Source organism: Protopterus annectens, chromosome 2.part0 (genome assembly GCF_019279795.1).
Source record: "Protopterus annectens isolate FY-2018-M chromosome 2.part0, PAN1.0, whole genome shotgun sequence".
NCBI classification, from domain to species: Eukaryota; Metazoa; Chordata; order Ceratodontiformes; family Protopteridae; genus Protopterus; species Protopterus annectens.
Window position 1 is genome coordinate 412,164,446 of NC_056728.1, and position 26,352 is coordinate 412,190,797.

General features: G+C 42.1%; 1 protein-coding gene across 1 annotated transcript in view; it reads right to left on the bottom strand.

Moving 5' to 3' along the window:
• OSTF1 (osteoclast stimulating factor 1) overlaps positions 1-26,352 on the bottom strand; it is a 625,847-nt gene that overhangs the window by 13,390 nt on the left and 586,105 nt on the right. Inside the window, exon 9 of the mRNA XM_044060847.1 lies at positions 25,088-25,186. Coding sequence (XP_043916782.1) covers positions 25,088-25,186 — 99 coding nt within the window. The remainder of the gene's footprint in view (positions 1-25,087; positions 25,187-26,352) is intronic.

Here is a 26,352-nt window from a genome sequence, read left to right on the forward strand (position 1 = left end):
TTGCAAACCCTGCCCTGGATCTAGAGTATAAAGGTAGATTGTAATGCTTGGCAAATGTATGCACGGAGCTCCAAGTAGCAGCTTCTAAAATGTCCTTGGTAGCCACCCCCCCGTAGGAAAGCTGTAGTGGTGGCCGTGGCCGTGGCCCTTGTGGAGTGAGGCCTGATATTTTCAGGAACTGTCTTTCCATGAAAGGAGTAGCAAAAGCGAATGCAATTTCCTATCCATTTTGAAATTGTCTGTTTGGAAATTGCTCTTCCTTGCACCCCAGTTGCATATGCTACAAAAAGTTGGTCAGTTTTTCTGCTAGTTTTTGTTCTGTCCAAGTAGTAGCGTAGTTGTCTGTGTATATCCAGGGTGTGCAAAAGTTTTTCCCCTCTATTCTGTGGATTAGGGAAGAACGTAGGCAAGTGAATAGCTTGGTTCAAGGATACCCTAGATACCACCTTTGGCATAAAAGTAGGATTGGTTCTTAGTGACACCCTGTCCTGGTGGAAAATAAGAAAAGGCTGCACTGCCATTAATGCTTGTAACTCAGATACTCTTTTTGCTGAAGTGATTGCCAGATGGAAAGCAGTTTTCCAAGATAGAAACTGTAGATCCGCTGATGCTGCTGGTTCAAAAGGAGGTAGTGTCAGTTTTTCCAGCACAAAGTTGAGATCCCAGGCAGGTAGTGGGAGTCTTCTTGGAGGCTTAATATTTTTGATCCCTCTCAGAAATTGTCTGAGGAGAGGGTGTGAGAAGATAGGTGGATCCACATTGTATTCTGCTGAAATTGCTGAAGCATGAATCTTAATGGAAGAATAGGACAGGCCATTGTGGAACAATTCTGCTAAGTATTCTAGGATATGTGTTAGGTTTGCCACTGTGACATCTGTGCCCTTTGATGTGCTCCAAATGAGAAATCTCTTCCATTTAGCTGAGTATGTCTTCCTTGTGGAAGGCCTGCGAGCCTCCAGGATAATGTCCTTCACCCTCTGAGATAAAACAGTTTGATTGGGATTTAAGGAATTTTCCAGGCAGTTAGCTGCAATGTTTTCAAGTTGGGATGCAGGGTCTTGAAATTGTTCTGCATCAGAAGAAGAGGCCATGGGGGAGAGGCCATGATTTTGCCTGCGACATGCTTCTCAATAATGGATACCAGTGTTGTCTTGGCCAGTCCGGAGCTATTAGTATCACTTTTGGCTGTTCCTCCCTGATCTTCAGTAGAACCTTGTACATCAATGGGAGAGGTGGGAAGGCATATACTGTTAGGACTTTCCAGCTGAAAGAGAGAGAGTCCACCCTCCAAGCTTGTGGGTGGTAAGTCCTTGAGCAGAATGTCTTCAGTTGATTGTTGAGTGGGGAGGTGAACAAATCTATCTCCGGCATTCCCCATGTCTTTGCTATGAGTTGGAAGATGTCTGGGTGCAGCATCCATTCGTGTGCATCCATGGTAGTTCTGCTTAAGCTGTCCGCCAGTGCATTTTCTTTCCCTGGCACGAATTGGGCCTGTAGTTGGATATTGAGATTCAGGCATAGTTCCCACAGATTCATAGCCATCCGGCATAGAGGGTAGGAATGTGTGCCTCCCTGCTTGTTTATGTACCACATGACCGTGGTGTTGTCTGTCCTTATTAGCAGGTGTCCTTGTTGGAGGAAGGGTTTGAATGCCTCGACTGCATGCCTCACTGCCAGCATTTCCTTTTGGTTTATGTGCATGCTTAGCTGTCCTTGAGGCCATAGGCCTTGGATACATTTGTCCTCCATGTGTGCTCCCCATCCTCGGTCTGAGGCGTCCGTGGTGATGTTCTTTCTTGGTTTTGGTTTGTTGAAAGGCAACCCTCTGTTGGACTGGCAGGCCTGAGCCCACCACAGGAATTCCTTTTGAAGGCATGGAATGATTGGTATCATGGTTTCTAAACTGTGACTGTGCTGAGACCATACACTCCAGAGGTACCATTGTAATTTCCTCATATGCAGCCTGGCATGTGGTATTAGAATTATGCAGGATGCCATGTAACCCAGGGCCTGCAGGATTTTCCTTGCAGTAAGCTGAGTTTGTCTTGTCAGAATCATGAAGTAATCTGGAAGTTGTTTTTGTTTTTCTTCTGTGAGAAAGGCCATTTGGGTGGTTGTGTCCAGATCTGCACCCAAAAAGGTTATCCTTTGGGATGGAACTAGTCTTGACTTTTGGATGTTGACTGTGTATCCCAAGGTCTGCAGCAGGTGTATGGCATAGGCCAAGTCCTTTATCAAATTTTCCTTGTTGTCCGCTTGTATTAGGCAGTCGTCCAGGTATGGGTAAATTTGAATTCCCTGTAGTCTGCAATGTGCAATTACTGATGCCAGGCATTTTGTGAATACTCTGGGTGCAGTAGATAAGCCAAAGGGCAATGCTGAGAATTGATAATGCTCTGATCCTGCAAGAAATCTGAGGTGTCTTCTGCAGTTTGGTCGAATAGGGATGTGCAGGTATGCCTCCTTGAGATCTAGAGTCACCAGCCAAGACTCCTTGCCCAACATGGGAAGAAGTTGCTGTAGGGTCAGCATTTTGAATTTTGGCACAATGAGATAAGTGTTCAGTGCGGACAGGTTGAGAATAGGCCTCCATTGATTTTCCTTTCTTGGTACAAGGAATAGTCTGGAGTAAAATCCTTGGCCTTGTTCTGAACATGGTACCTTTTCTATAGCTTTCATCTGAAGTAAATTGCTGATTTGTTTTAAAGCTTCTGCCTCTGATTTGGTGGAAGGTTTGGCATTCCGCCTCTTTTTGGCAAGGTGTGAAAGTGGAACCTGTATCCCTTGTCTATTATTTGCAGTGTCCATGTATCCTTTGTGATATAATGCCAGTTTTTTGAGAATAAAGCCAGCTTTCCACCCAAGGGTGCTTCTAGTTGATCCCTGGTAGGCGGAATCAGAGTTAAGTCATTGACCCTGTCCTGGTGTAGTAGTTGTTGTTGCACTACTCCTCTGGTTGGCAGGCTGCCACTGACGGCCTCTGTAGGAGCCCTTCGATTGACCTCTGCCTCTAGGGCGCCTGTTCCTGCCTCTCTGGGCTCTGTCTGAGTCTGGAAAGGACAAATTCTTAGTAGGCCAGTTTCTGCTGAATCTTGGTGGTTGAACTTGCAGGAAATCTTTAACTGTTTGCACAGATTTTGCCTTTTCTTCAACCTTTTTTAAGATCTCCTGAGCAGAGGAGCCAAATAAATTTTGTTTCTCCATTGGAGCATCCAGGGGTTTAGCTTTGACATGGTCTGGCAGAGACTGCTCCTTCAGCCAGGCATGCCTACGAATAACTGCCCCAGTCATAGCTGATCTAAATGAAGCCTCCAGTGCATCATAGCCACATTTTAAGAAATTATTACTAACCTGTTGTGAGTTGTGTACCAAGTCCTGAAGGGATTTACGGTCTAGGGGTTCAGGAGAAGAAAGTTTCTTATTCAGTTCATCTAACAAATACTCCTGGTACTGTATCATATGAAATTGACAGTTTAATGCCCTGACAGAAAGAGTTGCAGAAGTATACACCTTCTTTCCCCATCTCTCTAAAGCTCTAGACTCTCTGTCAGAGGGTAGAGGATTTTTGGCAGTAGCGGCTGCAACCCCTTTAGGGCCCTGATAAATAGTTTCTGTGTCTGCAGAATGGGCTTTATACAAATGGAAATGAGAATCCGGGACCCTGTAGTATCTGTCAGGTTTGGCAGGGGCCAGAGGGAGAGTATCAGGGGCTGTACTAACATCACTGTACACATCATCAATTACATTCAGAACTGGAGGTATAGCTAAGGGCCTATGCTGAGGCAAATGTAAAAAGGTCCTTAATCTTTTTCTAGAATCAGAGAAATCCTGACCTTGCCATTGAAAATGCTCTCTCATGGAGTGTCTCACCAAAGGAAAACTCTTCAGGAGAGGAGGCCGAAGGGATAGATTCCACTGCATCAGAATCCTCATAAGGCGAGTAAGCCCCTTCCTGGTGGTCTGACAACTCAGATCCATCTGTGGAATCATCTGAGGAGTGTGGATCAGAGGTGTCAGTCCTGGGCCTTTTGTCTGGAGGAGGTCGAGAGGCCCTGTCTGGGTGAGGTTGTGAACCCCTAATTAAGGAAATAAGGTCTTCAGCAAGGCTGAGGATCTGTGAACTAGAGGAAGGCCTCTGGGAGGTAGATTTGGCAGGCAAAGCTTTTGAAAGTTTGGCAGCTTTAGCCCTAGAAAAGGCCTTAATGGACATGGAAGCAGGGGGCCTAGCTGCCCCCTGTGCAGGGGTTGAAATGCCCAAAGGTATGGTGTTGGACAATTCCTGAACACTAGCTTCAGTAGGTAGTTCTGAAGCCAACTCAGCCGGGGCCTCGGTGGTCGGAAAGTATGGTTTCGGAAGAAGGAATCGCCGAGGACTCGGTTTCGGCCGAGACACTCGCGGTAGGCCTAGCCGTGGTTTCAGCCGAAACCGCTGGCCGCGAGTGTCGGTCCTTTTCCTTGCGTTTTTTGACCATATGCGAAGTCGGAGTCTCCGACGGCATTTTATAAGCAAAAGCGGCTCCAAAAAATTCCTCTGCAAACTCCGACCGACGTCTAAGAGTTCGTCAGTTGAAGGAAGCACAGGCTAAACAGGCCGATACGTCGTGGTCTGGGCCTAAGCAAGGAAGGCAGTAAGAATGGAAATCCTTATGAGGTATTTGTTTCCCACAAGTTAAACAATTATTTACTTTGTCTGACATCGGCTGAGGCAAGAAAGAGTCCCCAACGGTCTTCGGTAGCTGAAATCACTGGATCTGACCGACCGGCACTTGCGAACAGCTTCTGCTTCGGGCACCATGCGGCAAGAAAGACTGAGGAAAATGGCGTCGGCTGATGCTTTTATACCCCAGACGCTCTGACGTCGGGGAAAGTGCGACATCAGCCGAGGCCAGACCCAGACTTTGGAATCCGGCCGACCGAAGGGCTGCCTGAGGCAGGACAACCCATATGTTATGACTGCAGATGCATCCTTGAAGGACATCTGCAAACACAAAATATATGGGATGGGGAAATAATATGGAACATTGGGAATAAAGTTTTCAGAAATAGCAATATTATGCAGGACAATATTAAAGACCGTAGATGTTATATTAGTAATTATAGGAACATTAGCAATTGTAGACTTAAGATGGCAAGAAAAGGTTTACAGAATTATATCTATTTATGCCTACGTGAATTGTAAAGAAAGGGAGAACTTATTTTAAAAAAATAGAATATGTTGGCACAAACATGTACATTATAATTACAGGAGATGTTAACTGTGATTTAATGGGAAATAAAAAGAAAAGAGGAAAAGATGTAAAAAGGTTTGAAGTAATGAAATGGGGAAAACCGGTTATACTGAAGAAAAAACTTGGAGATACAGAAGTGGCACTTTAAAAACTGAAACTGATTACTGCATAGTTTTATAAGGTATATGTATGTTGGAAGAAGAAACTCTTACAACAGGTCTTTCTGTTGATTAAGCGATATGGACAGAAATAAATCATAATAAAAACACACACACACACACACACACACACACATTATATACACACAAAAGTACAGTTTTGTACCTACCATAAATGTAGATGTTCGAGTGCGCATACAGCTGCACTCATCACACTTGGGTTATCCTGCCGTCAGGTGGGTCCTCGGTCGGCCGAATTCCAAAGTCTAGGTCCGGCGTCAGTTGTCGTCACTTCTTCCCTGACGTCAGTGCGGCAGGGGTATAAAAGAGGCAGCCAACGCCATTTTCTTCAGTTTTTCTTGCCCCAGATGTCAGGTGCCCCCAGAAAGGAAGGCAAAACATGATGTCATGCAAACATACATAAGTAGATAAATCAAAACAGTAGTTGCAAGCAAATACACCATAAAGGAATACCCCAAATAGGTTGTATGTTAAAGGTGTTTGTCATAAGCCCTGTCCTAAGAGGGGATGGAGGGAGGGTAACCTGGACTGCAGCTGTATGCGCACTCGAACATCTACATTTATGGTAGGTACAAAACTGTACTATATTCATCGTGCATACAGCTGCAGCCATCACACTTGGGTAGAATACCAAAGCTAAGTAAGGGTGGCTGGTACTAAGCAGAATTAGGAGGGGCTAGAATGCCCTGCAGGACTGCTGTGGCAAAGCCCGCTCTAGATTTTGAGTATAGTGGAAGGTGGTAGTGCTTGGAGAAAGTGTGCACTGAACTCCAAGTAGCTGCTTCCAAAATGTCCTTGGTAGGGACCCCCCTGAGGAAAGCTGCTGAGGTAGCTGTAGCCCTGGTGGAGTGGGATCTGATATATACAGGCACTGATTTTCCATGAAATGAATAACAAAAGCGTATGCAGTGGGCTATCCATTTTGAAATAGTCTGTTTGGAAATAGCCTTTCCTTGAGCACTTGTAGCATAGGACACAAAGAGCTGCTCAGATTTTCTGAATGACTTTGTTCTGTCCAAGTAATAACGAAGTTGCCTGTGAATGTCCAAGGAATGTAGCAGCCTCTCTCCTTTGTTCTGTGGATTTGGATAAAAGGTAGTTAAATGAATAGACTGATTCAAAGCCACACTGGATACTACCTTTGGCATGAAGGTAGGGTTGGTTCGTAAGGAAACCCTGTCCTGATGGAAGATGATGAATGGTTACACAGCCAAGAGGGCCTGTAGCTCTGACACCCTGCGTGCTGAGGTAATAGCCAAAAGGAAGGCTGTTTTCCATGACAAGTATTGTAGCTCTGCTGAAGAAGCCGGCTCAAAAGGAGGCAGTGTCAGCTTCTCCAATACGAAGTTGAGGTCCCAAGCTGGAGCTGGTGGTTTCCGTGGGGGTTTTATATTTTTTGCCCCTCTGAGGAACTGCCTTAATAGAGGATGTGAGAATAAAGGAGGATACGTAGTGTATTGTGCTGAAATGGCTGAAGCGTGGAGCTTGATGGAAGAGGAGAGGCCACTGTTTAACATCTCAGTTAGGTACTGTAAAATCTGAGGTATATTTATTACCCAAGGATTCTGACCCTTTGCTTGATTCCAGGAACAAAATTGTTTCCATGTGGCGGAGTAGGTTTTTCTAGTGGAGGGTCTCCTGGCCTCCAGATGACATCCTGTACCTCCTTGGAGAGGAGAGTTTGTTGGTAAACTAAGGTATTCGCCATGCAGCTAGATTTAGCGTTCTGAGCTGGCTGTGAAGGGTCTTGTAGTTGTGCTGGGACAACAGAAGAGGAACTCGAGGAAGGATCCATGGTGGTGAGTGTAACAGGCTCTTTAGGAGAGGATACCAATGCTGTCGTGGCCAGTCTGGAGCAATGAGAATCATTTGTGGCCTCTCTGCTTTGGTTTTTAGTAGGACTTTGGCCAGTAGAGGTAGAGACGGGATGGCACAGACTGTCAATGCTGTCCAATTGAAAGAAAGAGTGCGTCCACTTTCCAGGCCTGTGGATGATAGGTCCTTGAGCAGAATTTTTCCAACTGGTAATTTCTGTGGGTAGCAAATAGATCTATGTCTGGCTGTCCCCATGCCTGAGTTATCTTTGAGAAGACTTGAGGATGCAACTTCCATTCATGTGGGTCATTTTTCTGCTTATGTTGTCTGCCAGTGTGTTTTCCTTCCCTGGCAGGAATTGTGCCTGTAGTTGAATTTGTAATTCCAGTGCTGTGTTCCACAGGGTCATGGCTTGCCTGCACAGGGGGTATGAATGTGTTCCCCCCTGTTTGTTTATGTACCACATGACTGTGGTGTTGTCTGTCCTTATTAATAGATGGCCTGGATGCAGTAGGTCTTTGAAGGTCATAAGAGCATTTTGCACGGCTAGCATCTCCTTTTGGTTGATGTGTAGGTGCATCTCTTTTTGGGACCATTTTCCCTGAATACACTGACCTGCCATGTGTGCTCCCCAGGCGTAGTCTGAGATGTCTGTTGTGATGATTTGAGTTGCTTGTGGTAAACAGAAAGGGAGACCTGTGTTTCTTTGGCATGCTTGAGCCCACCACAAAAATTCCTTTTGAAGGCATGGAATGAGTGGTATAATTGTTTCCAAGCTGTGGCTGTGCTGAGACCATATGTTTCTTAGGTACCATTGTAGTTACCTCATATGCAGCTTTGCAAATGGTATTAGTAGGATGCAAGATGCCATGAACCCCAGAGCCTGCAGGATTTTCCTTGCAGTTAGCCTGGTTAAAGTTGCCATTTTGTTGTAGTATTGAGACAGCTGCCCTTGTTTGTCTGGCGTGAGGTAGGCCATCTAGGTTGTTGTATTTAAGCTGGCACCCAGGAAAATTATCTGTTGAGAAGGTATTGGTTTTGATTTATTTTTGTTCACTGTGTACCCCAGGCAGTTTAACAGATTTATTACAAACGCCAGATGTTGCAATAGAAGGTCCTTTCTGTCTGCTTGGATCAGGCAATCGTCCAGATATGGGTAGATTTGGATTCCTCGTTGTCTGCAGAAGGCAATTACTGATGCCAGGCATTTCATAAACACTGTGGGCACAGTAGATAAGCCAAAGGGCAATGCAGATAATTGGTAATGGGTTGAACCTGCAAGAAATCTGAGGTATCTTCTGCAATCTTGTCTGATAGGGACATGCAGGTATGCCTCCTTGAGGTCCAACGTTACCAGTCAAGACTCCTTGCCCACCATGGGAAGAAGCTGCTGTAATGTGAGCATCTTGAATTTTGGTACCTCTAGATATGTGTTTAGAATAGATAGGTCTAAGATGGGTCTCCAATCTTTGTCCTTCCTTGGTACCAGAAATAGTCTTGAATAAAACCTTGACCTTGTTCTTTTGCAGGTACCTCTTGAATTGCTTTCATATCCATGAGAGCGGAAATTTGCCTTTGTGCCTCTGCCCATTGATTTTGTGGCAGGTTTGGCATGCCTCTCATTTTTGGAAGGGTGTGAAAGTGGAACCTGTAGCCTCTGTCTATAATATCCAGAATCCATTTGTCCTGTGTAACAATGTGCCATTTTTTTGAAAATAAGGCCAGTTTTCCGCCCAAAGGTGCTGCCATTATATCTTTGTTTGGCAAGCATAGGGGAAAGTCATTGCATCTGTTTTCTAAATGACTGTGGTCTGTCTTCTCCACCTCTGGGGGTTGGTGTTTGCCACTGTCTAGCTCTGTAAGATCCTTGAGGTTGTCCTCTACCCCTTGGGCGTCTGTATCTGCCCCTTTGGGGTCTGTCCATGGCTGGAAAGGACCAATTTTTTGAAGGCCAGTTTCTGCTGAAGCGTGGAGGCTGCACCTGCAAGAAATCTTTAACTGTTTGCATAGATTTCGCTTTTTCCTCCATTTTCTTTAGTACCTCCTCAGCTGTAACACCAAACAATACATCTTTTTGTAGTGGTGCATCTAATAACTTTGCTTTGACATGATCTGGTAAGGTTTGCTCTTTGAGCCAAGCATGCCTACGTATGACAGACCCTGTGACAGCGGCTCTGCATGAGGCATCTAAAGCATCAAAACCACACTGCAAGGTACGTTTCCCCACTTGTTCTGCTCCATGCAACAAATCCTGCAACTCTTTCAAGTCCGGTTGTTCTGTTTGTGTCATTTTGCCTTTCAGCTGAGACAGCAAGAACTGTTGGTAATTTAACATATGAAATTGACAGTTTAATGCCCTCATGGTTAAAGTGGCTGATGTATACACCTTTTTCCCCCACCTTTCTAATGCTCTAGAATCTCTCTCTGAAGGCAAAGGTTTTTAGCAGTAGAGGCCTTAATCCCCTTGGGACACTGTGAAATTGTTTCTGGGTCAGCGGTATTGCTTTTATAAAGGAACTGGTAAGAATCAGGGACCCGGTAATATCTGTCTGGTTTAACAGGGGCTGGAGGTAATGAGTCTGGATTAAGACTGGCTTCTGCATACACATCATCCAGAATATCTAAGACAGGAGGAATAGCCAGGGGCCTATGCTGGGGAAGTAGTAAAAATTCCCTGAGCCTTTTCTTGGAATCTGAGTAATCTTGGCCTTCCCAGTGGAAGTGCTCTCTCAGTGTATGCAGGGTTTCCCCAAAAGAGAAGTCCTCAGGGGGGCAGACCGAGGGAATAGACTCCTCAGCGTCCGAGTCTTCAAATGGGGAATAGGTGTAATCCTGGTCCTCAGAATGGTCTGAAGTAATAGAAGCCTGGTCTGAGGAAGGGTAGTCTTCCTCCAACCTGGGTCTTTTGTCTGAGGGGGGTTGAGAACCCCTGATGAGAGTAATCAAATCCTCAGCCATTTTAAGCATCTGTTTTTTAGGCATGGGGCCTTGAGAGGGGGTCTGAGGCCCTTGTTTTTTTAATTTTCATTGCAGCTTTAGACTTAGTGTATAACTTAAAAGAGGAGGTGGTAGGCCTGAAAACGCCTTCAGAAATGGCAGGCCTCGCTAAACTTTCGGTTTCCCCGCCAAGAGTGGTGTCGGTATCTGCAGTGGGAATGGAGACCGAGGATCCTGTGGCCTCGGGTACTGAAGTCGCCGGTAAAATAGTTTCATCAGTAGTCAAGGGCTGCATAGGCGCCTCGCTGAGAACCGGTAGTCGGCCTAAGCGTGATCTCAGTACTCGGTGCAAGCCTCGGATGCCTATCCTTATCCTTGCATCTTTTGCCTAAAACTGGCGTCGGAGCATCCGACGACATGAATTTTTTGCCAAAAAAATGAAGGGCGAACTCTGCCCGGCGCTTAATAGTGCGCTTGTTAAACCTAGCACAAAAACGGCAGGCCGAGACGTTGTGGTCTGGCCCTAAGCAAGGTATACAGTAAGAGTGAAAATCCTTATGCGGTATTTGCTTCCCACAAGAAATGCAATTATTAACTTTGTCTGACATCGGTCTGAGGCAAGAAAAGTTTCCCCAACGGGGTACTTAGCTTTAAAGAAGACTTCGGCTGAAATACTGTTCGTAAATCTCAGGAGCTGGCCGACCCGCACTTGTGAACTGCTTCTGCTTCGGTCACCGCGCGGCAAGAAAGACTGAAGAAAATGGCGTCGGCTGCCTCTTTTATACCCCTGCCATACTGACGTCAGGGAAGAAGCGACGACAACCGACGCCAGACCTAGACTTTGGAATTCGGCCGACCGAGGACCCGCCTGACGGCAGGATAACCCAAGTGTGATGACTGCAGCTGTATGCACGATGAACATCACACACACACACACACACACACACACACACACACACACACACACACACACACACACACACACACACACATGAACAGAAAAACATCTAAAACAAATAAATGAAAAGGAATGGAATGAAAAAGGAAAGAACAATTATTCAGTTATGGAAGGATCATATTACTATGAAAGCATTTTATAACAGTTGGTCTGAATGGTGGATTACCTTTAAAAGAAAATACAAAGGCAGTTAATCACACTGTCAGAAAGAGAAAAAGAAAAACAGGAATATGTTGAAATATTTAGAGATGTGTTGGAGAATTCAGAGAATAACAGAAAATATTATGAAAGGGAGACAACTTTACGATAGAAATCAAGATAAAAATCAAAGAAGCACCATATAAACAAAGATGTTTTTACAAGGAAAAAAGAAGAGGCATCACTATAAGTAAGACAGTGAATGAGGACAGCAGTGTGATGACAGAAGTGAAAGATAAAGAGGGGAACTTAAAGAAATATCAACAACAAATTATGGAAACTGTGACAAAAGTCATGTCGAAGAAATATTTAGTAAGAAACCAAGACAATGCAAAAGGATATGGGAGGTAAAAAGACTTTCTGAACAAATTAATAGAATTTGAAAAAGAAATTACAATACATGAACTAGAAAAAGTGTTCAAACAGTTACATGCAGAATCTGCTGCTGCTGGGCCAGATGTAATTTGATTTAAAATGTATAAAAAATTAGAAAACTGGCAGAAAACGACTTAATGAACGATTAAATGAAGGTTTAAATTATACAGAATTGAGTAGTTCAATATTAAAATCCATATAGAAAAAGGAGAAAAATAAAAAAAAATTGAGAGCAACAGTGCTGAACAATACAAATATTTATGAAAATAATGCAGAAAAGATTTGAAAATGAGATGCAATATATAATGGAGGGAAGTGTAAATGGTGTGAAAGGAAAAGGATGTCAAGATTTATTAATGACTGACAAAAATAGTAGAGGATATTCTAAATAAAGAGGAAAAAAACGCTTGGTAGGTGATATTAAAAAAGCGTATGACTCAATACAACATGATATGTTGTGGGATATAATGGATAAGTAGAACATTGGCAAAAAAATGAAACAAGTGCTTATAACAGAAAATAACAATAATACGTTTTAAGTAAATGGTTAAGTAGAGAAATAGAAAGGACTAGTGGTATAAGACAAGGATGTCCTACAAGTAGTGTTCTATTTGCTTTAGTTATGAATATAATAGTTATGAAAATTAATCAAAGAATGAATACAAAGTATACAATTCATACAAATGTTGAAATTCTAGTTATGATGTCACATACAGACAATATAATTATAATCACTAAAAACGAATGTTGGATGAGAGAAGTTGTAATCTATTTGGTTGATTGTTTGAAGGAAAGAGACATGACCTTAAATAAAGATTTTAAGGAATGGTAGATACAATTAAAATAGCTGGAATACAATTTTCTAAAAAATAAATATCTGTTTTATGGATACCTTTTGATAAAAAAGTAACAGAAAGGTTGGGTATATAATATTAAAGGAAATGAAAACCATTTGTGTGATATGGAAAATATATCGATTAGCATTTGAGCTGCAGAGTTAGCAAATGTGGGTAGAGCAATGACCCTTTTCCTGAGTGAGAAGGTTCAGCTGGTAAGGTAACTTGTACTGATGACCCTTGGCTAACTGCAGAAGAAGAGGGAATCAGTGCTGTCTTTTCCAAAAGGGAGTCATTAACAAGAGTTTCGGTTTGTCCTGTAGAATTTTCAACAGGACTTTCTGAATTAAGGGGAAGGGGGAATGCAGAGAGAAATCTCCCCTTCTATGAAAATTAGAGGCATCCACCTTCCACACTTGAGAATGAGGGACTCTGGCACATTAGCGAGAAAACTGTCTGTTCATAGGGTAGGCAAATAGATCTAAATCTGGAGTACCCTACCCATGAACTAGGTCGAGGAACACATCCCTGTGCAGCATCTACTCATTAGATTGTGTCATGGACCTGCTTAATGCATCTGTCATAGAGTTCTAAGCTGAAGGAAGATGCATGGCATGTAGAGTTACCTTGTATAAGGCAGCCAATTCCCAGGCCTTGATGGCCAAATGACAGAGGAGATAAGATTTTGTGCAGCCCTGCTTATTGATGTACTAAAGGACTGTGGTACTGTCTGCGAGGATCTGTAGTGGTTTGGGCAGGAAGAGAGGGAGTGAAAGGTCTGTAAAGCTAGAAGTAAAGCTCTCATTTTCCTGATGTTGATATGTTCCTTCCTTTGAGAATGGGACCAAAACCCCTGATCTTTCCTGGAAGCAAAGGTTGTTCCCCAACCCAAGTCTGAGGCATCTGTGAAGAGATGCTGAGTTGATTGAGGAACCTGTAGAGGAAGACCAGGGTTCTGATTGAGTTATTGCATCCACCAAGCAAACTCTGCTTTCAAGCAGGGAAGGAGGGGTACCAGGACAGCTAAAGGATGAGCATGTTGTGACAAAATGTCTTGACAAACTACTGGAACTTTCTCATGTGAAGCCTTGCAAAGGGTAGCATAGGAATGGTGAAGGCCGTAAAGCCCAGCAGTCTCAGAAATTCTCTGGCTGTGATAGAAGGAAGAGGCAGAACAGCCTCCATGAATGCCCTGAGATAGGTTGGTTTCTCCACAGGGAGAAAAAACATCATCAAATTTGTGCGAAACCTGCACCCCAGAAACATAAGATCTTGACTTGATGTGAGACAAGATTTTTTGAGATTTATTGTGAATCCCAATGCCTGCAGAAAGGGAATGGCCAAGCTCAAATGTTGATTTAAAGAGCCTAGGCTGCTGGCCAGAAACAGCAAATCATCTAAATAAGGGTAAACTTGAATTATTTTCAGCCTTAACTATGCAACGGCTGGGGCAAGTTACTTTGTGAATACCCTTGGAGCAGTAGAAAGACCAAAGGGCAAGGCAGTAAATTGAAAGTGCAAAGAACCCACCAAGAAGAGCAAAGGGGTGTTGGGTATATGCAGGTATGCATCCTTGTGGTCCAGAGAAGCCAAGAAAGCTTGCGAGGGACCAGGGGCAGAAGAGTGAGTAGGAACAGCATTTTGAAGGAAGGAACTACCAGGAAGTTGTTTAATAGGGATAGATCTAAGATACGCCTCCAAGGGCCATCTTTCCTTGGCACTAGAAACATCCTACATGAAAGGAATACTGCAACACTGAATAGAAGGGCATGTAAGTTTGATTAACTCAGTATTAAAGGCAAGATAGTGTATTCATCAAGTGTTATGATTCCTAGAATGAATGTATGACAATTTTTAGCAATAATTTTCTCTGTTATATGGGGATCTAGATTAAATTCTATTAAAAGAGGTGTACTGTACATGAATAAGGAAGGAGGACAATTAGGACTGCTTAAACTAATAGTATATGCTGCATCCTTACATTTATGAAAAGTTGTGAAATGCTTAAATGAAAAAATATATGAATTTAGTAACAATAATATTTAAATACAAGTTTAATGATTAAGGGAAAACAATAAGGAATAATAAGAAAGTAAAAATGCCATAATGAAGAAACAGAGAATTATCAACAAAAGATAAATATGTGGAAAATAAAGACTGATGAAGTGGAAGAACAGAAAAATATCGTACAAAACAATATGAAACAATATTATTGTGTTCATCCATGGGAGAATATTCCAGAAGAAAAATCAGAGGAATTAAAGAAATAAATGGTGCAGATATTATGTTGACTGTCAACAGTTTTTATGGAAACTAGGAATAAAGAAACTGCTGGTAAAAGCAAATATGTCTTAGAAAGAGAAAAATTAAATAATATGTTTGTATTGTGGTGAAGAAGAAACAACAAAACATGTTTTGTTGAAATGTGAGAGAGTTAAATTATGGTATACATAATGTACAGAATTTTGGGGGTGATTTTTATGGATAATGACAGTACAAATATGGAAATAACTGAATTTGATAATTACAAGAACACAAGTTTGTTTGTTTGTGTCTTTCGGCTTTTCCTGGTTAGGGGTCGCCACAGCGGAACTCCGGTCCGCTAATGATTGGCAGTTGATTTTTACATACCGGCTTGCCAGGCCTGATGCACAACCTTCAAAGAAGGTACGCCCATTCACGCATGTCTCCACGCAGAAGATGCTCTAGCTGAGAATCGAACCGGACAGCGTCTTACTGTGAGGCGACAATGCTACCGCAGCACCACCATCGCAGACTACGAGAACATAAGTGCACAAGAAAAATTTTACCCATGCTACATAGAACACTTTTTGACAGTGCCTAATTTTGCTTTTGTATGAGAACACAAGTACAAAAGCAAAATGAGACACTGACAAAAAGTGTTCTACGTAGCATGGGTAAAATGGAATGAAATAATTAATGAAATTATGTTTAATGTAAATCGGATATTGTCATTAGCTTTAAACAATATTAGATTATGGTTCTGGATAAAGGAATGGGGGTCAAAGTAAGAAACATGTAAGTTTGTATATTCGTATGAGGTGTAGAGACATGAAAAAGATAAACATTCATACAAATTTGTGTGTGTGATGTTTTTTCAATAGGTGCAGTGGAATCTTTTATATCCACTTAAGTTATCACCAACTCAAGCAGAAGGGGCCAGCAAACGAGCAATCTACCTGGTGCAGGATTAGAACCCACAGCTTTCTGTACCAAAGGCAAGTGTGCTACATGCTGCACCACTGATGCTCTGTACTGAACTATCATTATGTATGTCATAAAGTAGTGAAGACTGTTTCCTTATCACTGCAAGTTTCTAAGGGAGATAAAGTAAACATTCTGAAATAACAATGTTGACAGATCAGCTTTGAATAACAAAGGATTTTGAACGCATTCTGCTATACTGCCTGCCAATCAAGATATATATGAAGGTCTTTTAATAGAGAACCCTTGTGACTGGGCATACAGGTTTTAGACTAGTACGTACCACAAGTCTATAAATACACAAATGGTAGAAACTGCTTTTTCTTCGACTACTTTAACTAGGGTATGATTAAATTTATCTTTATCACAAATTAACAGAAAAGGGAATTTGAGTGGCAATCTTAATCAAATTTATCACAGAGTATTGTTGATGATTTGACAGACCATTTCATCAACACTGTCTTGTTTGAAGGTGTTATGATGCACTAATGTCTCTACAAGACTCTAAGTAGTCATTATTAATTCTTATATTGTTCTAACCAAAAATGCCCTAACGAGGTTAGATGCAGCAACATGATTTTTTTAGGCTTTCACTTTCTCTCATTATGCACCATGAGCCCTTAAAATACATTAATATCATACACTGCTATTTTATGCCACATGATCTTTGCATTTAATCAGAATGGCAGCACTCAAAATTACTGATTACTTTGAAAACCTTTTACAAAGAATGCCTGAAATATTCCATCGGTCATAGTGGTTTGTGCTCTGTCACATTTAAACACAATTCACTTTCAACTACAGAATATTGCTTAATTCAGAATTTGTGGGGGGAAAAAAGGAAATCAGTAAGCTCCTCTTATCACTCTGTCAATTGTATTTCTTTTTTTTTTACTCTGAATCTACAAAGCAAATAAATTGTGAATTCCTAAAGACTTACAAGGTTTATGACCCAAACATTAAAAAAGGCAATTACTAATGACAGCATCCAGTAAAACTGCTGGCAGTGTCTACAGACTAAGGCTTATGACCACAGTGGAAGGAGAAGAACAAAAAGCTACAAATGCTTCAGCAAGTGGGATTTCCACAGACAAACCCTTAAATATGAGGGGTAAGATGACAAAAATCCAAAGAAAGTATCATGAGATTGCATTCAGATCTATCATGGTATGTACTGAGGGATGAGCAGCAATGAAAAGCAACAGAAGAAAAGAAACAGAACCATCATTCTTTTATATGTAAATATTTTGTAGGGAGAAAAATATACACTGGCAAAACAAAATGTGTCTATGCCACAGCTGTCATTTTACTATGAATACTACACAGCACACACATGTAAGAAGCTGTCATCTGAAATGAAAGGTACAATACAAATAGATTTTTATCCAATGTGCACACACACGCACGCACGCACGCACACACACACACACACACACACACACACACACACACACACACACACACACACCATCGCTAACATGCTGTGTAATACTATAAAAACCCTTCAGCATACATTCTGCTTTACATACGTAAACACCAGTTTCTACATTTAAGTACTCCATATAAAATCAAAAGTCCCATTTCATATTATACACTATGTATGTTCTGTTTGTGTCTTTCGGCTTTTCCCGGTTAGAGGTCACCACAGTGGAACTCCGGTCTGCTAATGATTGGTAGTTGATTTTTACGTGCTGAGTTACCAGCCCTGACGCACAACCTTCAACAAAGGTACGCCCATTCACGCATGTCTCCACACAGAAGACGATCTAACTGAGAATCGAACCGGACAGCGTCTTACTGTGTGGCGACAACGCTACCGCAGCACCACCACCGCGGGCTTATTATACACTATGTATGTATGCTATTAAAAACTTGCAGCAATCCTAACTGAACATAGTTTTCTTTATTTATATTTAGGAAACAATACTCATTACTATTTTGTTATATGAAAACAGAGCACCAGAAAAGTGGATGCTGTATAAAAGTGTCCAATGCCTGTACTTTACAGTTCTATTCCAGGACAGAGTTTACACCAGAGCAAAAATCTTGCAATGTAAGCAGTGTATTATAAGTATTCAAATGACCACTAGCGTTTTCATTAGGTCGGCACTTTCTGATTAGGATTTAATGCAATTGCTAATTGAATACCCATCATTTTTCATTCTTATGAAAAATGATGTAAGGAATTTTTGAAGAAACAGCCTGGAGTTCAGATATTTCCTTTGCAGAAGTAATGGCTACTAAGAAGACCATTTTCCATGACAGGAATTTCAAATCAGATTTTGCTGAAGGTTCAAAAGCTTTCTGCGTTAGGCCTTGCAGCACAACTGTCATATCCCAAGGTAGTGAGGGATCCTTTATTTGAGGTCTTAGAAGAAAAATACCTTTCAGGAAAGCTTTGCATAATTTAGACAAGCAAGGGAAAATTTTACGTTTCCAGTCTGAAAATGAGAAATTGCTGCCAGATGAAGTTTAATTGTAGGGAAACTTACTCCTTCTTTAAAAAGAGTAGCCAAGAATTGGAGAATCACAGAAAATAGGGCAGAGAAAGCATCATGTTCATTATTCAAAGTCCAAAGGGAGAATCTTTTCTGCTTGCTGTTTTACACTTTTTTGGTAGATTCTTTTTGAAAAGCCAAAGTAATATCACATAAAAGAGAAGAGAGCCTGGGCAGCCCAACCATTACTGAAGTGGAGAAATTATGCAGTTAGTTTGAGGGCCTGTATTTTGGGATGTTGGATCCCTGATGGATGAGACAGGAGACCCAGAGTTGGCTCCAGCATCCATGGAGGACAACTAAAGTGAGACTGTAAGAAGGGCAACCATATTTGCCGAGACTAGAAAGGGTCAATGAGGATTACTGAGCTCTTCAGCCTACTTGCTTTCTGCAGAAATTTGGGAATCAATAGCAAGGGGGATAAGCATAAAGGAGACCCGAGGGTCAAGTGTGGACTACAGCATCTCTCGGTGACTCCTCCTGGGCGGAATAAGAGCAAAGTACCTGTTGCACTTGTTGTGAGGGTTGCAAAGAGGTAGCAGCCCCAGTGACAGGAGATCATTTCCCCCACGAATTGATTGAGAGACCACTCATTAGGCATCAAAATGAACTTGCTTAGTTTGTCTGCTAGTACACTGCCTTTCCTGACATGTGTGCCACAATTAGAAAATGGTCTGATGAGATCGCCCATTTCCAGACCCTCATGGCCTCTCTGCAAAGGGGATAAGATAGAGTTCCTCCATGTTTGCTGATGTACCACACTACAGACCTGTTATCAGTCTGAACTGCAATAGACCCTAAAGGGAGAGCATCTTGAAAAGCCTGCAACACTAATAGGACTGCTCTCATCTCTAGAACATTGGTATGCAACTTGGTCTCTTGCGAGGCCACATGCCTTGGACCATTCTTCCCAAGAAATGTCCCCCACCCCAGCTGAGAAGCATCCGTGGTCACTGTGGTCATCAGGGTTGGTAGAACAAAGGTTCTGCCTAGAGGAAGATCATCCGATTGTATCCACCAATGGATGTGTTGCTTGCAAACTGGGGTGAGCTTGACTGGAAAGGATAGGGGTTGATACAGAATAGACCACTGTACAGCTATAGTCCATTGAAGAACCTGCACAAAGAAAAGTGTCAAAGGAAGTAGTACTATGAATGCTGCCATGGAACCTAATGCTTGAAGTACTGACCTTGCCAAAGGAGATGGATGGACAAGGAGAAGAGGAACCTGGCTTCCGATAGTGGAAATACAACAATGACGTAAAGATGTTACTTGTGTTGTCGTACCTAGAACTGAACCAATGAACTCCAGGCTCTAGACTAGTGTTGGGTTTCTCTTGGCATGACTTATTTTTATACCCAATAATTTGCAAATTTGGAGTAAATAGTCCCTGCCATGCAAAAAAAGATGCTTGGAGAGGGTGGTGAGGAGCCAGTCATCTAGATATAGAAATACCTAGAATTGTTTCAGCCTCAGATGAGCTGCCACAACTGCCATGCATTTGGTAAGCACCCTGGGAGCTGTGGTGAGCGCAAAGGGCAGAGTTCTGAATTGGTAATAACTGGCTGCTAACTGAAAGTGTAAATGTCTTCTGGATCACCTGTCTATTTTGAAATGACAGTACATATCCTGAAGATCTACTGAGCACATCCAATCGTCCTTGTGAGGAAAAATTAGGACAGACTGTACCGTGACCATTCAGAACTTTGCTTTCTTCATGCACTGATTCAAATTGCTTAGCTCCAAAATGGGTCTGAGGTCCTCAGTTTTCTTTTCACTAAAAAGAAGTGTGAATATGTTCCGAATCCTATTGGGTCTGGAGGGACGTTCTGGATAACTTGTCTAGCAGCTTTTGGATTTCTTGTGCTGCTGCCTTCCTTTGACTGGGTGGAAAATCTGGAATTTTCTTTCTTTTCCAGGATGGAAGAAGGAAAAATGGTATGTAATAACCCATGGATGTTACCCTTAGCATCCATGTTTCTTCTGTTACACTTGCCTAGGCATCTGGGAGCAAAGATAATGGACTCCCCCCACTGCCTCCAGAGTTGGACAGTTGGGCACCACTTCAGAAGCATTGAAAAGGCCTATTTGGAAAACCATCTCTGAAGCCCTAGTTCTGTGGACATCATCTGTCTCTAGGACGATGTCTACCATTAAAATTCCCTCCTCTGCCTTTGGAGGAATCATCATTGCATGGATCTTGGAAAGGTCCCCGAGATTTTTGGAACCACATCTTACTGCCTCTCGGATTTCTTTGACAGGAACTTATAAACAATGACATTGGTAATCTCCAAACTCAGGACCCTACCCAGTTCGGGTTTGTAAAAGGCAGACCATGTCTCCTAAACCTGATAGACTTCTCTGAAGCAGTCACCAAAGCTGTAGATGAGAGTAAGATGGTACACACATCCTATCTAGATCTCACCAAGGCTTTCAACACCATCCCCCACTCTGGAATTATAGACAAACTCACTAAACTAGGTATAAATCCATATATCACAAGATGGGTTGCTAGCTGGCTTATTGACTGAACCCACACTGTGAAAGTAGCAGACTCTATATCCAACTTCAGACCAGTGACAAGTGAAGTACCACAGTGTTCAGTCCTAGGTCCTCTCCTGTTTGGTATCTACTTCTTTGAAATACATGCCAACACAAAAGATCTTTGGCTAACAAAGTTCACAGATGACTGCAAACTAGGAGCCATAATCAAATCTCTTAATGTGGACATCCTACAAAAGGGCCTCACTGAGACAGATGCCTGGTGTCAAAGCCATGGCCTCAAGCTCAATGCCAAAATGTGCATTGTCATCTCTTTTGGTAAAAACTCTGTACTCATGAACTACCACATAGGCGGTAGTCTACTTAACACCGAAAGTGTGATAACAGACCTTGGGACACAGGTGGACAGTAGTCTCTCCTTTGATAATCACATTGCCACAGTAGTCAGGAAATCCTTCTACATGGCACACCTCATCACAAAAGGTTTCTCATCCAGAAAAAAAGAGGTCATTGTTCCCCTCTACTCATCACTCATTAGACCCATTATACAGTACAACGCCCCTTTTGGTATGTACCTCACAAGACATCTACAACAACTGGAAAGGCCACAGAAATACCTCACAAAGAGGATTACCGGCCTCAAACAGATGCCCTACACAGATTGTCTCAAAAAACTCCAGCTTTACTCTGTCACATATCGCCTACTCAGAGGCGATCTCTGCCTAACATACAAAGCTTTGTCAAACGCAGTGCTGTTGGACATGCTCCACGTAAAGAAATCCCAATCCTATCGAGCTACATGCTCTAGGGACCTAAACCTTGTCACCACAATAAACAGAACATGCTGGAGGGATAGATTCCTGTTTCAGAGACTTCCCATACTCTGGAACAAACTACCTATCTATATCAAACAAAGCTCCTCATTAGCACTCCAAGAAAAAACTTGATGATTGAATGGGAGATAGGAAATTCACCCCGGGGATCACTTCTGTGGCTCTGCTTGACAGGGGCACAGGAAAATAATTTTCTTGGGTGGCAAAAGCCAGGGTACCATTTGGCTAGGCTTATATAGGCCTTAGGACCAATAGCCTAGTACCTACCTATGAACCTATGAAAGCACAGAAAACTTGATTCCCACTGCAGGCAGAGTCTTTCCATCTTGTTCACTGCGGCTAAGGAAGTGCCACTGAATGGGGCATTGATAAAGAAGGTCTTAAAATGATCTGCAAAGTCGCACAGCTGCATCCAGGCATGTCTCTTTATGGCAATGCCTGAATTGGCTGCATGTGAGGTTCCTTCAGCTGTGTGAGATATCAACGTCATCAAAGAGTTTGATATGGATAAGAGTGGCCAGTTGCAAGGATGTCCTTTTGAAGTCCTCAGCAGACATTGACTCAGTATGTGAACACTCTTTGGTCAAATCTCTCTGAAGCCTAGTAAAGTGTGCCAGGTAATTTAGTGACCTCAGAACAAAGGTTGCCAAGGCAAAGACTCTCTTTCCAAATCTGTACAATGCCTTAGACTCCCTATTTGGCAGATAGACAGAAGAGCTATTTTCCAATAGCTCTTTCTTGGTGGTTGCTGCCACTATCAAAGCATCACATGGGACTCCTTTGCTTCAGTGAGGTCTATCTGCTGGTGGGGATAAAAGTTTATTGGGTCTTTTGGGAGTGGGTTTGACAGTATCTAGTTCTTTTCAAGCCTGGTGGGAAATAAAATCAATAAGTTCATCTGCCGGCAAGGTAACCCAAGATGTAGATGGGCCAGAACCAAAAGTCTCCAAAAATACTGAATCTTCTGGTGAAGGGGTTTAGGAAGACCAGCCACCTTTTTGTTTTAGGATTTCTAAAAAGGAGATGTCATTCGGTGGAACCCCTCTCCATCAAAATCGGTATCCTCCATGAGAGACTCCATTGGGGTTGTCAATGTGTTGCCTTTTGCACATTCTCTTCTGATGTACCTCCTCCATGGGGTGTACAGGTGAGGTGCCGGAGAAAGGGAAAGTTCCTCTACTGGAACTGGCTGGACACTTATTGGAATTGGCTGTCGCTGTGGACTAGGTCTGACTGTCTCAGAGCTCAGAATCTATGAAAGAAAAGGGGTAGGATCCAAAACATGAGAGGGTGAATCTCTTTGGAGAGAAAAAGCCCTTTCCATCACCTCAAAAGCCGACGGGCCCAAAGAGGCTTCAACCCGCCTTGCTGGATTTGTGCCTCAGCAGTTGAACTGGATCCAAACTGTTGAGGGCTGAGGCTTTTTAGGGAAGGTACGGATCCAATAAAATCAGAGCCAAACCTATTCTCTCGGATCAGATGCTGACACTTTGGCTCCAGGTCCTGTTCTGATCCACGGATATCATACCAGACCTAGTGAAGGATATAGTCAGAGTGGAGGAAGAAGCCTTCCTTAGATCTGATACCAGATTTCTGCTCAATTTCGGATCCTGGCACTCTGAAAAAACTGGACAGATCAGAGAAGGAGAGAAGACATTTTTTAACATGGTAGGCATACTCACGGATCCAGTGGGGATGGAGCTGGTAAAACCACCATATGGATTTGAGCTTGGACAAATTTTTGCACCATCCTATCCACATCCACTTCTGATAACCTTCTGGAGGAACTAGAGAACGTAGTGTACGGGGGCCTTGAATGTTTCTTTGGAGTCTGAAACAACTGAGAAGTCAGAGTGGTCAAAATTGGCTTAATAGTAAATTCTGGAGTAGTATTCCTAAACAAAGTACCCAGCTTTGGATCAGAAGACCTAGGATCTGAAGGTGGTACTGCAGGACTTACAGTAATGACTGAAGGAGATGAAGCCTTAGGATCTGATAGCTTTTGACCTGACTGTTGAGTCTTAGGATCCAATAGTGTTGGATCCAAAATGTTTCTGTTTTTTAAAGGAGGCTCCGACAAAGACCTACGAGACTATGGAGGACAGCATTTCCTTTCTTCCAGAAGAGCAGACTTACTAGATTTGGAGGGGGGTTTAAGCCCCTGAAGAAGATGTAGCAGGCAGTAGTAGCCTCAGAATAAGCTTGTTGCGTCTATCGGCTAGTGCTCTTGGATTAAAGGTGAGGCAGAGCTTACAAGCAGTGTCCAAGTGCCCAGCCCCAAGACAGTACATGCACTCCTTGTGGGCAATGAATTTAGGATTTTATGCCCACAAGAAATGTATTTCTTAAAATCTGTTGGTTTATCTGACATGTCCCCAAAAGGAAAAACAACATGAATAAACTACAATAAAATATATTTTTTAAAGGGAAAAAAGAGGGAGTCAATTAACAACAATGTTAATCTTAAGAAATACCCTGGAGTGAAAAAGGGTAAGCTGATCTACCAACAAAGGTAACAAAAAATTACTATTTAGCAATAACAGTATGAAAAAAGAGGCTGAAAGTCCCAACTTCAAGTGAGAAACAGTAGGAAGGAGGATAGATAAGCTATGATAAAGTTAAAGGTAAATCCACAAATTTTACTAACTCACAAAAATGTGTCTAATAAAACCTGAGAGTGGAACCTGCATCTGTTCGCAATGGCAGCAAACAAATCTGAGGCAATGGGGATGGAATACAGCATTATGGGTAGAGGGAGGAACTTGAAAGCTGGATCCGAACTCTGGAATATGTGGCTGAGTCGGATCTGAACCCTTACGTTGAGGAAGAATGAAAATGACATAATTAGATTACGAATTTAGCTGCTTTATTTTCATATCCATTACTTTGGTTGTAAAAAAAATCAGTGTGGGGAAGAATCTGTGCTTAAATATTTTCAAAGCATTTATATTTAACCTTTAAAAATGTGTAATATAACTGATCATTAACACATTGCTCTGAATAGCCTGATCACTCAAGCATTCACCTTAACTAGTTTCCTTATCAGCTGCTTCACTTCAATTCGGAAATGAAAACTGAGGTAGCGGCCGACCAGCACTCGTGCGAACTGCCTCTGCTTTGGGCTCCTCTGCAAGAAAGACTGATGTAATGGAGTCGGCTGCTTGTTTCTATACCACTGACAACCGGACGTCAGTCCTGGAGCGACAGCAACCGCCGCAGAAATACTAAGCCTCTGGTATTCGGGCCGACTGAGGGCTACCCCTGGCAGGATAACACAAATGTGATGACTGCAACAGTGAAACACGAAGAACATATAAGGCGTTATACTGAACATCTCTGAGCAGTCCATTCTTTTCCAACAAAAAACACCATGTCGATTGTTATTAGTTGGTTAAATAATCTGCTTCTTCTATACCGGATTGTATTTCCAAACAAACAAAATACATTTTGTAAAGATGCATACATATGGCAGGTAGAAGTAACCCTGGGATTATGCCACATACCTGATGGCTGTTTCTTTTTCAGCAATGAAGCACACTGCGCATTAGTTGCCATAGCCAAAGCAGTTTTCTTCTCATTATTTTTCAAGTCTGTCCGTGCACCTTTATTAAAGAGGGGAAGAAACAAGTGGATATTAAAGAAATATTTATAAGGTCTTTAACTTAGTACATGTGATGCTGCATCCTGAGCTAAGTCGAGCAGGAAATAAAGGTCAACTGACCGCTTACAATATCAAATTACATGTTAAAACAGAATCCAACATTAAACAGAAAAGGCATGAAGATTAGACATAAAACAATCCTCCATTCTGAAGCAAACAATGCAGGGTCACAAAAAAGCTACAAACATCTTCCATACAGTGGTTCCCCAGCTGACAGGTACATAGTCCACATTATATGCATTATTTTAGGATGTGAAGCATTGAATTTCATTTTTATCCAAATTCCAATGCACAGATAATTGCTTCTGCTGCTAGTTATTACAGATGTTTAGTAGTTACGTGAGTCAATATTCCACACAAATATTTAACATTTCTTGAAGTCAGTAATGGAGTACAGGCTTTTCCCTTTTGGGTCAAGAAACACCTTAATGAATTGCAGTATCACTAAAAGTGATTAAAGTTAACAAAATATCATTATTTTTTAGGGATGTAGTCATGTAAAAGATAAGTAAATCACAGCTCAACCAGAAGAATGTATTCCTAGTCTTTGTCAGCCACGAAAAACTAAAATAAGTGTCTCATGGGTGACCCAGGAGTACTGATTTGCTTATACATGCTCCTCAGCCTTACAAAATGACAAAAGTTCTGTTGAGCTTAATATGATCTTCTAAGTTACACTCCCTAGTTTATGGGTTATAAGTCAACATTTTTTTCAGTTCTCTTCACAACATTCCAGTTAACCCCAAATGTTCTTCCTAGCTGCTGCTTCCTAAATCTGGCAGTTCCCAACATAAATCTCCATTGCATCCGATACTTATTGGGCCTCTGGAGTTGGAATTTGATCAACTAGCTGGGATATCCATATATTTACAGGAAAACAAAAAATATGCTTTTGCTTTCTGTACAGTGAGAGATTCTGTATAACAACTGTCAAGTTAAACACCCCTGCATAAAAAATTACCGAACAACATATGAGATTAAAGTACCCAGAAAATGAGTCTGTCTGACAAGAATCATGGTTAGTGGATGCAAATGTGCAAATTACAAACCACAGAAAATCACGTCTACTTTAAATTTCAACAAAACCCCCAACAGAACCCTCAAAAA